The sequence below is a fragment of the Anolis sagrei genome, chromosome 2 (assembly GCF_037176765.1).
Source record: "Anolis sagrei isolate rAnoSag1 chromosome 2, rAnoSag1.mat, whole genome shotgun sequence".
In the NCBI taxonomy this organism is placed as follows: Eukaryota; Metazoa; Chordata; class Lepidosauria; order Squamata; family Dactyloidae; genus Anolis; species Anolis sagrei.
In genome coordinates, this window is record NC_090022.1 from 32,095,305 (window position 1) to 32,112,586 (window position 17,282).

At 37.8% G+C, this 17,282-nt stretch overlaps 1 protein-coding gene across 4 annotated transcripts in view; it reads left to right on the top strand.

Annotated features, from left to right (window-relative positions):
• The window catches only part of PTPRG (protein tyrosine phosphatase receptor type G), a 713,496-nt gene that overhangs the window by 605,230 nt on the left and 90,984 nt on the right, over window positions 1-17,282 (top strand). For 3 of the 4 annotated variants that reach the window (XM_060766453.2, XM_060766454.2, XM_060766456.2), the window contains exon 13: window positions 16,965-17,097. In XM_060766453.2, coding sequence (XP_060622436.2) covers window positions 16,965-17,097 — 133 coding nt within the window. The remainder of the gene's footprint in view (window positions 1-16,964; window positions 17,098-17,282) is intronic. The other variant, XM_060766455.2, reaches the window with a different exon arrangement.

The following is a 17,282-nucleotide window of genomic DNA, read 5'->3' on the forward strand; positions in this document are numbered from 1 at the left end:
CTGGTCAGTGTGATACATTTTATAAACCTATTTTCCAACTATTGTATTCCATTTCATTGATTGATGATGACGGCAGTGCTGGAAGACATCAAGAAGAAAGAGTTGGTGATGGTATGGAAAAATATGTGGATACTGAAAAGGAAGAATAATGGTCTAGTGGCCATTAGGAAATAGCTGGCTGAATTGAGCAACTTCCACCTATATCAAAATGATAGTATCAGGTACCATTGCCATCAATGTTGCGTGAAATAGTCCTATTACCAATGTATGATTTGTAACAATAAAAGAAGCTTTTTAAAAATTCAAACAGACATTAGTACTCTGTGTTAGAATGCATGAAATGTCTTTTTCTGCATTCCACAGAAGCTGTATTTTCCTTTTTGCTTTTAAGTTTCCCTCTGATTGAGTGCATTATTTCTATCTTGCTAGGCCTGGAGCATTGTCTGCACTAAATGATTATCATGCATCACTGCCAACTTGAGGCTCCATTAATGTGCTGCCTATTCTGTGTTGCCTGCATTGAAGTAATCTCTCAATTGGTATAGGCAGAGGCCAAAAATATATGATTGAGCTTTTAAACTTTTTTTTAGGAGAGATTAATTTTCTTATTGAAACATAATGCCTTGTAAAAGTACCTGTCACTGAAAAGTTTTGCAAATCAAACGCTGATGTTCTTCTTAGAGCTCGAAAGCAATGAATTACAAGTAACATTGTCTTAATGGGTGGTGCATTTGTTGGATTCCAAAAATAATGTTGCAAATGGTGAGAAGTAACATTAATAGTGTAACTTCCGTGATTTCTTTTTGAAGTTACCTTAAAATGACATTTTTGGGTGTTTTTACAAGAAGCTTTCAAATGTTATGATATTCCTTTATTGATTCCCAAACAATTACCATCCAGTTAGCCTGACATCAATACCACAAAAGATTCTGGAACAGATCAATAAGCAGGCAGTCTGTGATCACTTAGAAAGGAATGCTGTGATTACTAAAAGTCAACATGGATTTCTCAAAAACAACTCATTCCAGACTAATCTTATCTCTTTTTTTTTATAGTCACAAGATTGGTAGAGGCAGGGAATGCTGTGGGTGTAGCATATCTTGATTTCATTAAGGCCTTTGACATAGACCCCCATGAAGAGTGGAGTGCCACAGAGTTCAGTCCTGGGCCCAGTGCTGTTCAACATCTTTATTAATGACTTGGATGAAGGTTTAGTTGATGTGCTTATCAAGTGCTTTTGCAGATGTGCTTTTGCAGATGACACTAAATTAGGAGGGATAGCTAATACTCCAAAGGACAGGATCAGAATTCAACATGACCTTAACAGATTAGAGAGCTGGGCCAAAACTAGCAAAATGTGTTTCAACAAGGACAAATGTAAGATACGACACTTAGGCAGAAAAAATGAAATACAAAGATGCAGGATGGGTGACGCTGGTTCGGCAATAGTACATGTGGAACAGTGTAATGCAGCAGCTTAAAAAAAGCCAATGGGATTTTGAGCTGCATCAAAAGGAGTATCGTGTCTAGATCAAGGAACATCATGGTGCATTTGTATTCTGCTTTGATTAGACCCCACTTAGAATACTGTGTCCAACTTTGGGCGCCACCGTTCAAAAGAGATATTGACAAGCTGGAAGGTGTCAAGAGGAGGGCAACTAAAATTATCAAAGTTATGGAGACTATGAATTCCTATGAGGAGCATCTTAAAGAACTGTGTGTTTAGCCTGCAGAAGAGAAGGTTGAGAGGAGACATGATAGCCCTGTATAAATATGTGAAAGGTGTCATAAGGAAGAGGGAGCAGACATGTTTTCTGCTGCCCTGGAAACTGGGATTTGGAGCAATGAGTTAAAATTACAGGAAAGGAGATTCCACCTCAACATTAGGAAGAAGTTCCTTACCATAAGAGCTGTTCAGCAGTGGAACTCTCTGCCTCAAAGTGTGGTGGAAGCTTCTTCCTTGGAAACTTTTAAACAGAGGCTGGATGACAATTTGCCAGAGATACTTTGTGTTTTTCCTGCATGGCAGTGGGTTAGATTAGATGGCCCATGTAGTCTCTTCCAATTCTATGACTCTATGATTCTTTGAGGAGAATGAGGAAAAATGCATAATAAGCAACAGTCTGAGCAATACAACAAAAAGTTTTAAACATACCTATGTATGTCCTTGTAAAAATGAAGCTCCTGAAGAAGCTTCCCCTCTTGCTTGGGCTCAGCACTGACATTCCCATATCATGCTAATCTAATGTACACCTTAATTTTGGCAAGGTAATTTAGCCAAACAAGGTGCCATTAGGTTCAAGTAAATAAGGTATGTCCTGCACTATATTTTAATGTCCTGCACTATATTTTAATAAACTTGTAAGATTGACATAAACATAATAAAACTTGCAAATAATTTAAATAGATTAAAAGCAAATTCACCTCACTGGTCATCAGACTTCAGACATATAAAGAGAGGCCTTTTCTTCAGGTATCAGGATGTCAAATCATTTAGGACTTTGAATGTCATTACAAGCAATTTGGATTCAATCTGGAGACATAATACCAATCAGTCCAATTGCTTCTGAATAATCTTCAAGGGTAGCACTACATAGAATGAATTACAGTAGTCTAGTCAGGAGATTTCCAGTTGATAGAACTGGCATTAGATTATAAAATAGTGGAATGAAAAGGGTCATCAACGCAAGCACTCCTGAGTGTCCAGCCCAGTGTTATCAAAACCAGTAAGGACTTTAAATTGTTTTAATAGATTTAGTGGTTTTAGTGTTGATTTTTAGTACTTCCAGTGTTTAAACTTTTTAAATGTTAGCATGTGCTAGATTTTAATTCACACATTGTTATAGTTTTTATTGCCAGCAGAGAAAAAGTAGGGTCTAATAATAATAATTCTGAAGTGCCTATTCTACATAAGTGAAATAGATTAGATTAGATAGATAGATAGATAGATAGATAGATAGATAGATAGATAGATAGATGGATAGATGGATAGATAGATAGATATTGCTGGTAATGTTGCAATAGAGTTGTTCTGAGAGGTCTGTTGGGATTGGACTGGGAAAGTTGTTCTGAGTGGTCTGTTGGGATTGGACTGGGAAATTTTGGAAAGAGAAAGCTTGGCTACCCGTTGTGAAATTTAGTCGGGATCCACACAATCCTACACAAAACCTAGGTGAACCTTACCATCTATCCATCTTGGCCACAGTTGGGTATTTGTAGGTGATCTGAGTCAAAGCTGCTTTGGGTCTCAGTTGTGGGAGAAAAGTGGAGTACAAAAGAGAAGAGGACGAGGGAGAAAGAGAATAAAAGGAGGAGGAGGAGGAGGAAAGAACTGAGATACTGTTGGTGTAATATCCATCCTACCACCCAGGAGCCCCAAAAGACAAAGCTCTTGGGGTCTCCAAGATGGGTAGTTGTTAAGGCTCATTTATGGTTATGGGGGATTGCATGGCTTTCAGTTGTATGGAAATTTATAAAGTAAACCTGACGTGCCTTTGGAGATAGCCTCATTAGGATAATTAAGCATCTGTGTGGTCCCCCCCCCCTTTCTCCATATGTCGCAAGAATTATTACATTGCACTTTCTTGTGAAACTTTAGTATTTGCACTGCAGCTCGCAAAAGCTTTCTGCCTCTCTAGATGGTTTGTAAGCAGGTAAACGGAAGAATCAGACCAGATTTTGCCAGCAGACTGTGTACATTCAATATGACACTGTAGGAAAGTGTTGCTAGTCTAAACAGGGAGGGAAAAAAGACATCCTAAGGTGTTCAGGGAGAGGAGAGTTAATACCTGCAATCTAAATGGAAAACAGCATCTTCTGCCGCCTGTTATATTACTGTGAGTAAAGCATTTTAGCTAGTCAATGTTTATCTTTTTCCTAAAGCCCTCAAATGTCCCCTGTTACAGTGAAGGCTTCTACTGTCTCAGAAGATGCGCTGATCTATTTGTATCTCCTCCTTATAATTCCGCTCATAGGAGTTCATGCTCTTGTATTTTTATGAGTGTCCTCTGGCTAAAGGAATAAACAAATGTTCTTGCAGTACTGCTATTCTAGACTACAATAAGATTTTATTTGGTATCTGAAATTGTTCTTAGAAAAATGAAAAATACACATTATCCGTGGCATCGTTTTTTTGGGAAGCATCAAGAAGGGGACTGGAGGGGGATTTTCATGCAGGTATATATTTCCCAAGATGGTTGTTTCCCATATTTATCACCTGTTATCCCAAGTGGTGTTACTTACAAAGAAGAAGTGCATGTTTATTTTCAGGACTATTATAATAAGCAGCCAGGGAAACCATAGATTATATCCTCATCTAATAATATTTTCTCATCTTAGCCTTTGTCCATAATGCCATGTCAATGCACACTCTTATTTTATTTATTTATTTTATTTATCGTGTCAGGAGCAACCAGACATTTGTATTACATTTTTAACAAAACAAACAAACAGACAAAACACAAAGTTTGCAAGCTTGGTAGTTGATTAAATGTCCTTTGACCAGTATCTGGCCACTTGGAGTGCCTCTGGTGTTGCCGCAAGAAGGTCCTCCACTGTGCATGTAGCAGGGCTCAAGTTGCATTGCAGCAGGTGATCAGTGGTTTGTTCTTCTCCACACTCACATGTCGTGGATTCCACTTTGTAGCCCCATTTCTAAAGATTGGCTCTGCATCTTGTGGTGCCAGAGCGCAGTCTGTTCAGTGCCTTCCAAGTCGCCCAGTTTTCTGTGTGCCCAGGAGGGAGTCTCTCATTTGGTATCAGCCATTGGTTGAGGTTCTGGGTTTGAGTCTGCCACTTTTGGACTCTCACTTGCTGGGGTGTTCCAGCAAGTGTCTCTGTAGATCTTAGAAAACTATTTCTTGATTTAAGTCATTGACATGCTGGCTGATACCCAAACAAGGGATGAGTTGGAGATGTCACTGCCTTGGTCCTTTCACTATTGGCTGCTACTTCCCGGCGGATGTCAGGTGGTGCAATACCGGCTAGACAGCGTAATTTCTCCAGTGGTGTAGATCACAGACACCCCGTGATAATGCGGTATGTCTCATTAGGAGCCACATCCACTGTTTTAGCGTGGTGAGATGTGTTCCACACTGGGCATGCATACTCATCAGCAGAGTAGCATACCGCAAGGGCAGATGTCTTCACTGTGTCTGGCTGTGATCCCCAGGTTGTGCCAGTCAGCTTTCGTATGATATTGTTTCTAGCACCCACTTTTTGCTTGATATTCAGGCAGTGCTTCTTGTAGGTCAGAGAACAGTCCAGAGTGATTCCCAGGTATTTGGGTGCGCTGCAATGCTCCAGTGGGATTCCTTCCCAGGTAATCCTCAGAGCTCGGGATGCTTGTCTGTTCTTAAGGTGAAAGGCACATGTCTGTGTTTTAGATGGATTAGGGATCAGCTGGTTTTCCCTGTAATGGGCAGTAAGAGCACCTAAATCTTTGGAGACCTTCTGTTCTACCATCGCAAATCTCCCTGCTTGGGCGGTAATGGCACGATCATCAGCATAGATGAAACTCTTTGTCCCTTCTGGCAGTGGCTGGTCATTGGTGTAAATGTTGAACATGGATGGAGCAAGCACGCTCCCCTGAGGCAGGCCATTCTTCTGTTTCCGCCATCTGCTTCTCTGGCCCTGGAGCTCAACAAAAAAACTCCTGTTTTGTAGCCGGTTTCCTATGAGGCGGGTGAGATGGTAGTCCTTTGTGATATTATACATTTTTCTCAGGAGGAGGTGGTTTGCAGTATCATAAGCCGCTGACAGGTCTATGAAGACAGCTCCTGTGATCTGCTGCCTTTCAAAGTCATCTTCTATGTGCTGAGTCAGGTTCAGCACTTGCGATGTGCAGCTTTTGCCTTTCCTGAAGCCAGCTTGCTGTGGAATCAGACATGGGTCTATAGCCCGAAAAAACCCACAAGAACTGGATGGGTCTATTTTTTCCATAATTCTATGCAAAATAAGTCTCTCCAGAACTTTGTAGAGGTGGCACAACAGAGAGATTGGTCTATAGCTATTTGGATCATTACGGTCTTTGCCTGGTTTCAAGATGGTGAATGAGTGATAGATAAGTGAACACACACTCTTAACAGTCTGATATATATTCAAAAATGGATGAAAACCGCTGAATGAGATTTTCTCTGGGTGGGAATTGCTGTGGATAAGCCATGCATTTTGTTTGTGGAGAAACGGTTTTTGAAGCACCAGTGATTGGATTGGAATGTACCTGAAGCAGATACACTGTAATATTTGTGTGTGGCTTTTTTTCTTCATTCCTTCCTACTGGGACGAATTCCAAGCCAGTAAAAGGCAAACTGAATTAATTCAGCAGTGGCATATGCCACCGAAAAGTGTTTGCATTTCTTAGCAAAACTGGAGTTTCTTCACCCTTTTAAAAATGGGCAAAGCTGCAAAAAGTATGTCAGTGGCTGCTAAGCAGCCTTTGTTTAAAACTAAAAGCAGAAAACGCTAGGTTTTTGTTATTAGAATGTCAAGAACTATAAGGCTCTACAGGCAGTCCCCAAGTCATGAACAAGATAGGTTTTGTAGGTGTGATCTTAAGTTGTGTTTGTTTGTAAGTTGGAACAGGTACATTTTAAGTGTAACTCCAGTCAAATATGAATGAATATGAATATATATATATATATATATAATTTATATTTTGCCCTTCTCACCCCAAAGGGGACTCAGGGCGGAGCACAACATATATATGGCAAACATTCTCATTCTCTCTCTCTCTCTCTCTCTCTCTATATATATATAGATAGATATATATATAGATATAGATAGATAGATAGATAGATAGATACATACATACATAACATACATACATACATACAGCTTTGGATAGCAAAGAGAAGGATTAACACCCGTGTGGTGTTTGTTTTGCTGTCTGTGCCCCTGTTCAGAATATTTCACCTCACTTTCTGTCCCTGTGATAATTGGATTTTGAAACTTTTGACTTGTGGGATTGGTGATAAACCTTCAGTGGGGAATCCTTTTCCCTATGAAAATTCTTTTAGGAGTGAATTTTCCTCCTGAGGAGTAGATTTTTCTCACTTCCTGTTGTCTCACCCCTGTTCTTAACTATGAGTCATTTGTAAGTTGGATTGTCAAGGGCTTTCATGGGGTTCACTGGGTTGTTGTAGGTTTTTCGGGCTATATGGCCACGGTCTAGAGGCATTCTCTCCTGATGTTTCACCTGCATCTATGGCAAGCATCCTCAGAGGTAGTGAGGTTGGATGAGGTTGGATGTAAGTTGGATGTTTTTTAACTTGGGGACTGCCTTTATGTCTTTTTGTTGAATGTACATTTTCTTCAGTGTTATTCAGCAGTTCACCTTAGAGGTTCTAGGAACTGTAGTAGAAGAAAGTAACCTTGCCCCATCTGTGATCAAAGCAAAAATTTTCAATATGCTGGAAGTTTCCTGCAGTGATCAACCATATATCTGTGAAACCCATAGCAGAACCGACAAGTAAGACCTCCAGCAACTGGGTGAATGTTGCAATCAAAAACATTGTGAAGATGAAGTAGTGGTTGAAGTGTTGGGCTGGGAGGCAGAGGGTCCAGATTCAGGTTCTGAGCCATAAAAGTCACCCATTACCATGGGCCTGTCATCCATACTCATCCTACTTTTGCTCATAGGGTTATTGTAAGGTTAAACTGAAAAGGAAGAGCACAAGATATTCTGCCTTAAGATCATTAGAGGAAAGACAGGATTAAATGTAAAATAAATGAATAAAGTAGTTATTGATTGATCCATTCTCTACCAATTTTCCAAGTAAAATAATGGCCATCATCACTATGTCTTGTACCAATGAATTTCAGAAATTAATTATGCAATGAGAAAAGTACTTTCTTTCATGGAACACAATGGAAAGTACTTCTTCAAACAATGCATAATTACTGTCAATCAGTTTCAAAGAATGTTCTGAACTTCTATCATCACAGTAGAGTCCAAAAGCCTTAGTGATGAGTGACCAAAGACTAATGACTTTCTTTCTCTCTCTTCTAGATTAATTAAATTGTTAAATTTAATTAAGAGAGCAAAAGCAAATTGTGTAGATAATTCTTCACAACCCAGTTTGTGATTAACAATTTTCATATCTGGGATATACAATACTATAAGAAATATGAGCTGTAAGAACATAGAATAACGTATTAAAACTGCATTATGGAATGTTAATGGATTACAAATCTTGTGAGTTATTTTAAACTGCATTAATTATGCTTTGAATTTTACTTGAATTAGTACTACTGTATATACTTATGTGTAAGTTGGGACATGTATAAGTCAAGGACAGGTTTGTGGGTGAAAACTATGGGTGTTGATATGATGTATGAATACATCAAGGGTCATTCCACAGAGAGTAGGAAGCAACAATGACAATTTGGGGCCAATCGTCCCTAGCTGCCACCACCATTTGAAATTTACCCGTTAATCTGTTTTGAATGTAATAACAGCTATGGTTAATTTGCAGATTTGAGTATTCATTGATTCGATTTAAAATGTTATTTCTAGAAATCTTTCGGTTCTCCAGTGCAACTCTATGGCTAGCTTCCTTCAGTAATGCTGGAGGAACTAGAGATTTCTAGAGTGAATACCTCTCCAAAATTTTATAAGTCCTCCAGTGCAATTCTCTAATCAGATTCCAGAAAATTGTTGACCACAGAGTCATGTTGGAAGACCTAGAAATTCATAGAGATGTGATCTCTCAAGTTTACAAAATAGCAACGTCTTTATTTGTGGTTTTTTACTTTCACAGGGGTCCTGTACCCCTAATCCCAGCAAATGTGGAGGGCTGATTGTATAGCTGACTTCCAAATTCTAAATTCACAGGTGGAATCTATGGCAGGGTTTGAGAATGGAGAGGTTATTAAGGGAAGCGGAATCCGATTGTGAGATGATAATTATGATGGTGATGATGATATTAGTAGTAGTAGTAGTAGTAGTAGTAGTAGTAGTAGTGCTGTGGAGTTTTTTTCCAGGTTGAGACACAAAGCAGCTAACAACTTAAAATGTGACACTATTAAAATGTATAAAATTAAAAATAAAAGAAAATTTAACTAAATCAATTATATTTAAAAGATTTGACCTGCTGTCCGAAGGTCAAGAAGAAAGGATAGTCACCAAGGAGGCCCTGGCCCCATCTATGCTGCCATATAAACCAGTTTCTGAATCCAGATTATCTGCTTTGAATTGGATTATATGGCAATGTAGCTCCAGCTCCTCTCTCATGTCCCCATCAACTGTGCTTGCAGTGGTGGTGGGACATGAAGAGGACTTCTGAGGATCTCAGAACCTGGGCAGGCTCATATAACGAGATACGTTCTGCCAAATAACCTGAACCTGAGGCATATGAGGCTGTATCGGTCATATCCAGCAGTGGTTTTTTTTTTCAATTCATGCTCCTCAGCTTTCTAAAATTAAGACTGTTGTGATGCTTCTATTACTACTGAGGAACACTTGCATCAAGCTTCACATTCCTTAAATATTGTGTTTTGTCTTCTATTGTATACTTAGTCCTTAATGCAGTGGTTCTCAACCTGTGGGTCCCCAGGTGTTTTGGCCTACAACTTCCAGAAATCCCAGCCAATTTACCAGCTGTTAGGATTTCTGGGAGTTGAAGGCCAAAACATCTGGGGACCCACAGGTTGAGAATCCCTGCCTTAATGGGTTTTGACTTCTATTGCATAATTAGTCTTTAATTCCTTGTTCCCCATCACTTTTAAGCCTATCGATTATCTTTATATTTGATAATGTTGCTTAGGATACATTTACACCAGGGCCCATGTTGGCTGTATACAAACACACATTACAAGTGTTATAATAAATGTTAAGCAACCACCGTTGTAGTTTTGATGTTGTAATGTACAAACAACTCTTCAACACAGTAGAATTCTCTTACTTAGAGCCACTTCTCTGAAACCTCTATCAAGATAGATAGTATATATCGCTGTATTGCTCTACTTATTAATTTTGCTTTAATACGTAGAACATAAGCTGAATTGTCACACTAACACTACTTCTAAGACGTATTCTGTTAATTAATTCTAGGACAGTGGTTCTCAGTCTGTGGATCCCCAGGTGTTTTGGCTTACAACTCCCATTTTACCAGATGTTAGGATTTCTGGGAGTTGGAGGCCAAAACATCTGGGGACTCACAGGTTGAGGACCACTGTTCTAGGACAAGGTGTGTTGTCCCAGCTTATTTGTTGTCATTCATAGGTACCCAAAAATGTAGTTATCTCATCAGTCTCATCTCTGTCTATGACTAGCTGATTAGCTTGTCATTTGAGTACAATAATCCCTTACTTAGGCATGCTTATCTTTGTGAGCCAATGAATATCTCACAGCACATTTTTATATATTTATTCAGAAGTTATTTTGCTCAGAGGGCTTACTTAATTGTTGTTATTTTCTTTCTTTGCCATGTTTTCAAGACCATAGCAGTGTATAGCAGAGAAACAATGTATCAAACATATGAAGAAATCTGCATAAAATATAAACAATTTTAAATCAAATCACTTACCAAAAATGATATTTTTAAATTTTAACCAGTGTGTTTTTCTTCTTATGAAAAGTTTATATTTCTTTGGTAAGCTTTGCTGATTATTGGATGCGAAGTTGGCCCTACATATCCATGCATTCTGCATCTACAGCTTCAAATGGCTCAAAACAGACATAGTCTGATTTTGCCATTTTATGTAAAGTATGCCATTTTACTACAGCCATATTATGCAATAGGAATTAATCATCCATGGATTTTGCTATCCATAGGGGATCCTAGAAGCAAATCCCAGTGGATATCGAGGGCCTACTGTAATCGTAATGGGCAAAAGTATAGGCTTGCTCTGTGAAGACAAAGGAGAACTTGTGAATAATAATTAAGTGAAGAGAATTTGTTGGACATCTTTTCCTCTACTAGATCTTGGAAATGTTAGTCCAAGCATTAAGATATCCATGTTAAAAGCATTAACGACAACACATTTTTTAACATTCAAATGGTAAAAAGAGTTTATGAGGTTGATTTAATTGTATCATTAGTTAATTTGTCAGATTGCTAAATTGTTAATGTTTTTAGGAATCATTTAAACTCCAAAATCACCAGTAACAAATTAGAGTAACGAGAAACATTAATCTTTGCTCAAAATAACATAATAGTTCTTAACAAGTGAACAACAATTTTTCAAAAATTAATGTCAAAATGGTAATGAATTTGGGATAACAGATTAATTTTAATTATTTCTGGGCTCTGTTCTCTGCTAAGGATAAAGTGCAAGCAATAACATCCTATAATTATGATTCTACGTTCCACGGGTTCAAGCAAAGACCAGAGACATATATTCCTTATATCTATCTCACATACAGCCTCTGAGATGAAATGTTGCTGTATACTTTATTGAATCTGTAGATGATTAGAAACTAAATGGCTTAATTTTTAGGTATTGCATTTGAGCATGCATAATTATCTTACAAGAACTTCGTCACTGCCCCACTTCAGAAAGCTAAAAGACTGCAAGATGATGGTAGTGGTTTTTTCACCAATGCTGTTTATACAGAATATTCTAACAATTTCTCTCACTTTCCTTTGAATCTTTTTTCTTTGTTCTCCTGCACCGTTGGCCCATGTAAATCCAGTAAAAAGAGTGTTGGACTTGTATGGAGTTTTGTTCATTCAAATATTAGTTTTAGTTGCAAATATGGCAGGTAAACCTGGCCAAGACATTGTATTCCAATGTGAGTTGCCTCTATGGAAACAGTAATGCCCTCTCTCAATCTGCAATAATTATGCTTATTCTCTTAAGAGAAATTAGAATTTTTTTACAAAATCAAGCGCTTCACAAAGGTGCTATCTTAATGTTTGACACTGATGTTTTTACCAGCACCATTGATCTGAATTCAATTTGAATCCCCAATTAGAGTAAACCTGTGGAATCAATGGTTGTGAATTCCCCTGAATAAATGGGTCTGTTCTAATTGAGAATTGCAATTACATTTAGGCGATTCTCTTTTATTTTTATTTTCTATTGAGTATTGTTTTGAAATTTCTAATATATCATGATCTCAACATTTAAATCATAAATAAACATACCCTGTATCGAAATTGCCATCTTTTCGGCCCAGAATCCAACTAACTAAGCTGTACTATGCACATGATAAAGATAGCTCTTGTGGTTCAGAAGAAGCCTCTGCCTTTGTTCGTGTTTGTGTGTCTCATTATTTATTATTGTAAAGGCATTGAATGTTTGCATAAGTGTGTAAATGCTGTAATCTGCCCTGAATCCCCAAGAGAAGAGGAGCAGAATATAAATAAAGATAATTATTATTATTAGTAGTAGTAGTAGTAGTAGTAGTAGTAGTAGTAGTGGTAGTAGTAGCAGTAGTAATAGTTTTCTCTCACAGTGCCCAAGATTTGAGAATTAGATATAATATTAAATTGCAGTTGGCTTATATTGTCATTTCTTATATTTGTACTCCCCAAAAATCTATTTTCTCCTGCCTTTTCAAGGTTTTGGTTTACTCAAATCACATTCGCTTTAGACCCTGTTTGATATCCTATGTATGGCATAGTGTATGGCTTTACGAGTCTTTGCTGCACTGCCAAAAAATGGAGGCAACATCATCCTCTGGTGCCAACACACATCTTCTTCCTTGCACATAGCTGGAGGACTTATATGGCATCCTCAGTCTTACAGAAAGAAATTGCAAAGAGTGATACTGAAAGTTTCAAGATGGTTTTTCCCAAATAGCCAATTTGCTCAATTGAAAAAAAAAACGGTTCCTTTGAAAATTAAATTATACAGAAAAATGTTACTTTGGAAGATTAGGGCTTTCTGTAATCATTCACGAAAAATCCATCTAACTCACCCAAAGTCTGCAATAATCCAAGATATATTAACTCTTGGATTACTTCAGAATTGGGATGAGTTAAATGAGGTGATATTAACTCTTGGATTATTGCAGAATCTGGGTGAGATAGATTCATTTTTCACAGATGCGTGTACAGAAAGCCTTAGTCTTCAAAAATAACATTTTGAATTAACTCTTGGATCATAGAATAAAACCTTGAAGTTACTGTTCCTTAAGTGGAATAAATCAAAACATTAAAAACCTATGTAAATGTATTTAAATATCAATCACTGTGGTTAATTGAAATGGAAAGTCGGACGATATTTTTTACCAAGCCTGTTATTTACTAGTTAACTTCAGAATGCAGCAGGGACACATTACAAAATGGAATATGTCACTGAAAATACTGTGAGATCAGTAAAATAGAGAAAATTAAACTATATATCCAATATATAATCTTTTGCTTTACATTGTTGGGGAACTGGAACTAAGCGGGAATTAAAGTGCAAGACAGGGAAGATTGCTTAGGAGCAACGACTGTTTTATTAGTATTTTTATCACAGGAACAGGCAATAAGCAGCCCATGAATCACATGTTTCCTTCGTTAGAGGAGACATGTCATTGTCCAAGGTGGCTCCTAATTTCCACTTAAACACTCTCTGTAAAAATCCTCACATCTTTACATTTTTGTCCCACTTGACTTCTCCCTACTCTTCTTTCCCCAGCAAAATTGGTGCTCCTTTCCCACAAAGTATTCACAGTATTACCTCTTCTATGAAAGCCTGTTGGATATACTTTGGTCTGCTTTCCAAAAACTTTATGGTACATGAGGACATTGTTGCCCCTCTCATGTGATTTATATTATACCAACATTTCTGGGGCAGGGACATGTGCTTTGAGTGCTTTGAATGTGATTTTCCTGCTTCTTGGCAGGGGGTTGGACTGGATGGCCCATGGGGTCTCATCCAACTCTATCATTCTATGAACACTTATGTGAATCAGTGTAATCTCAGGGCCCATCTACACTGCCATATAACCCAGTTTCAGAATCCAGATTATCTGCTTTGAACTGGAATATATGGCAGTGTAGACTCATATAATACAATTCAAAGCAGATAATCTGGATTCAAAAACTGGATTATATGGCAGTGTAGATCCAGCTTCAGTGCTATCTCAGGTATGGGGAAGTGTTGCGAGAAATTTAAATTAAGTGTTAAAATATGGGAGCAGGCATTTGCCTGCCAAAAGTAAGGTATTAACCCCTTGTGGCTATGAAATGTAGCTAAAAGACCATAAAATCATAGAATTGGAAGAAACCACAAGATCCATCCAGTCCAACCCCATTCTGCTATGTAGGAATACACAATCTAAGCAGCCTGGCAGGGGGCCATCCAGAAAAGATGGAAGTCAAACTAAAAGGATACAAACTTTTGCTTGGTTCAGCTTGAATAAAATGTTGTTTCCCAGAAGTGGTTTCAGTTTTCACTAAAAGCCTGAGGATAGAGCTCTTTTTTAGGAACTGAAAATTTTCATTCCAATAATACAGTCAGACAAAAACTACAGAAAATAGCAAGATTAAACCAGCAATAGCAACACAGCCTCAGACAAAACATCTGTGACCACAGAGAAAAAGAAAAATTAACAAAATTACAGAGTCTATTTCAGTGAGGATATTTAAGAAAAGAAGGCATCCTTCCAGTGGTTGGCATGCAACCTAGAAGAGTGAATGTTGCCTTAATTTGTATTGCTATATTCAATACATGGTAATCAAACACTGTTTTAAAAATGTCATTTGTATTTTATTTGACATTTTGGACTGGGCAATCAGTTCATCAATGCTTCATCATCTCCATCAATGCAAATATATGTAATCAGTGTAAATGTGCAGACTCTGAGTAAAAAGAGAGTAAGAAATCCTTTCCACCTTGCAACTATTTCTAAATGAACTGCTGAACACATACATTTAACTCTTTCAATATTACTTGGCTACTATCATTAATCAGAATCATCTAATAATAGATAGGAATTGCAGTGTTAGCCCTGTCAATGATCTCATTTTCTTTTCAAAGACTTCTGACTATGATTCTTCAACCAGTTAGTAGGACCACCCCAAATGCCCATAAGTGTCCAGACATCAAAACCACACTGCAATTATTATACATATTTAGGTCTAACTGGTGCATGAAACTATCTGTGAAGGACTTCAACACTATGCTCCCTTAAAGAGTATGAGATTGTTTTCATTGGGAATCAAATCTATATTATCGTAATGTTTATCTTCAGTCTCAGTTCCTAGACATTTGCCCAGTGCTTTTTAAACCTACATGAGTTTTCTGTCAAATAAATCCTTTATAATGTCAGTAATATGACTCCATGTAATTATGGAGGGTAAGGTAAAGCCTTCCCATCCCAACAATCTACAGTAGGACTTGAGAAGGTACGATGCATATGTTATTGTTCATGTATGTGTAATATGTATATAGACACATGTTCTCAGGGCAGTGTGTCTCCCAGCTGACAATCAAACTACCAATATAGAGTGGAGACTACCTGTTACAAATTTATTGAAATTTGTGGAAGTTTCAAACTGGTATAAACTGGTGGTGTCAGTCTGTGCATTCCTATCCACTCTCTCTTGCTGAGTTGTTTTGTTTCGTTTTAAAGGACATTTTGCACATATCTTGGGTTAGAAACTGTGAGTTCATGCTTTTTCCAACATAAGATTTTAACAGTCATCAGCCACCAACGTCTGCAAAGATCAATCTGCACTGAGAAGATCCTACACTGAAGGAAGGTTTATGCAGGGCAGTGTTACTGTTAATGGAGTGGTAGATGAGGACAGGAAAGCAAACTGAAAACAGTCCTTGACAGAGCTTGGAAAGTTAGGTTTAAGAAAGGGTCCCAGAATATAATTGTATCAGTGCTCAATTGTAGATATCTTCAGCATGATATTGTATTACTTTTTATTAAAAGCAACTTACTGAGAGCTGATCTATGACAAAAACAGTGAGTATAACATTTATGGATATTTTACCTGGGAAAATGTGGAGCTAAAACAAAAAAACCTTTCGTAAGTTAAGTAATGCCAGTCTTTTCATCTGAGGTCTTTGTTTTCAGTATAGTTCTCCAATTTCTTTTTTAAATCACCCTAATCCTTAAAAATCTATTAATTACTTTTAAATGGTTTTTAAGCAAGCACATAACATTTTTATTTGTACTTATGAAAAATGTAATATGTAGATGTTGCAAAGATGTCCTTATAACTATCTTTTGTCAAAGGGCATGGCTAGTTGGAACACTTTCTTCAATGCATGCTGAGTGGAAAACACTCAGCATTGATTTGTATTATGTTTGAATGGCATCAAATTGCTGCGAGAGAAAGAAGGCGGGATACAAAACAAAGTAAATAAAAATAAATAAATAAAACACCTAATTATTATGAAGTGTAGAATGTCAAACTTGGAAGATTTTTTTGGAATACAACTCCCAGATTCAGAGAGTTGTAGGGCCTGTCTACATAGGCCACAAAACCCAAATCAGGCCAGAAGTTACTCCTGGACAGAAGTCGAGGAATGCTCCAGAAACTAGTCTCACTGTTCACTTGGGTTAGTGCTTCCATCCTGTTTTCCCAGTGCTCCATGGTGCAGAGAAAAGGAGATGGCACTTGTGAAAGGAGCTGGCACTTGCCTTCTGCATTCTTTATCACCACAACAGTGGTCACAGAGCCCCCCTCTTTTCACCCCTCTTCTCACGAAGTTACTTGGGTGCCTTTGCTGACCTTGACAAATGTGCCCAGTGACAATCGGAGCTTTCTGGAGCTCTTTGACCACTGTGGCAGCCACATCATACAACCCTACAATGACCATAAAACCATACAGTGACTATACAGTGGCGCAAAATTGTGTTCAGCCTGACTGTCTAGTTCAGGATCAGAGAGATGTAAACATGTTAGCAGAATCTGGGGGTCTGAATGTTTCAGACCAGCCCCAAATTTAGGTCCCCATATAGATAGGTCTGTGGTCTCCCCAAAAATAATTCTTCAGAGATCTAATGAAATTATTCTCTGTTAATTTTCTTTTGAGTAGTTTCTGATTATTGTTATTTGCTTAATGTGCAGCAGACAAGAATATTTCCAGTATGGCAACAAGACCAGCTCCTGGAAAAATGGAATGGATCATTCCGCTCATCGTAGTCTCAGCCTTGACATTTGTGTGCCTCATTCTTCTTATTGCTGTGCTAGTTTACTGGAGGTGAGTGTTTTCAAAGTACCCACATAAAGTGATTGCAAATGCTTTACAACTCTTTTTTTCTATTTCGATTGTTACCTTTAACAATACTTCTCTGTTCCCACATTGTGAGTTTTGTTTCATGAATAAAAGAGCCATGAGTGGTGCATGTGCTTTATCAGGAGAAAGTTCCAAGGTCAGCCTCAGAA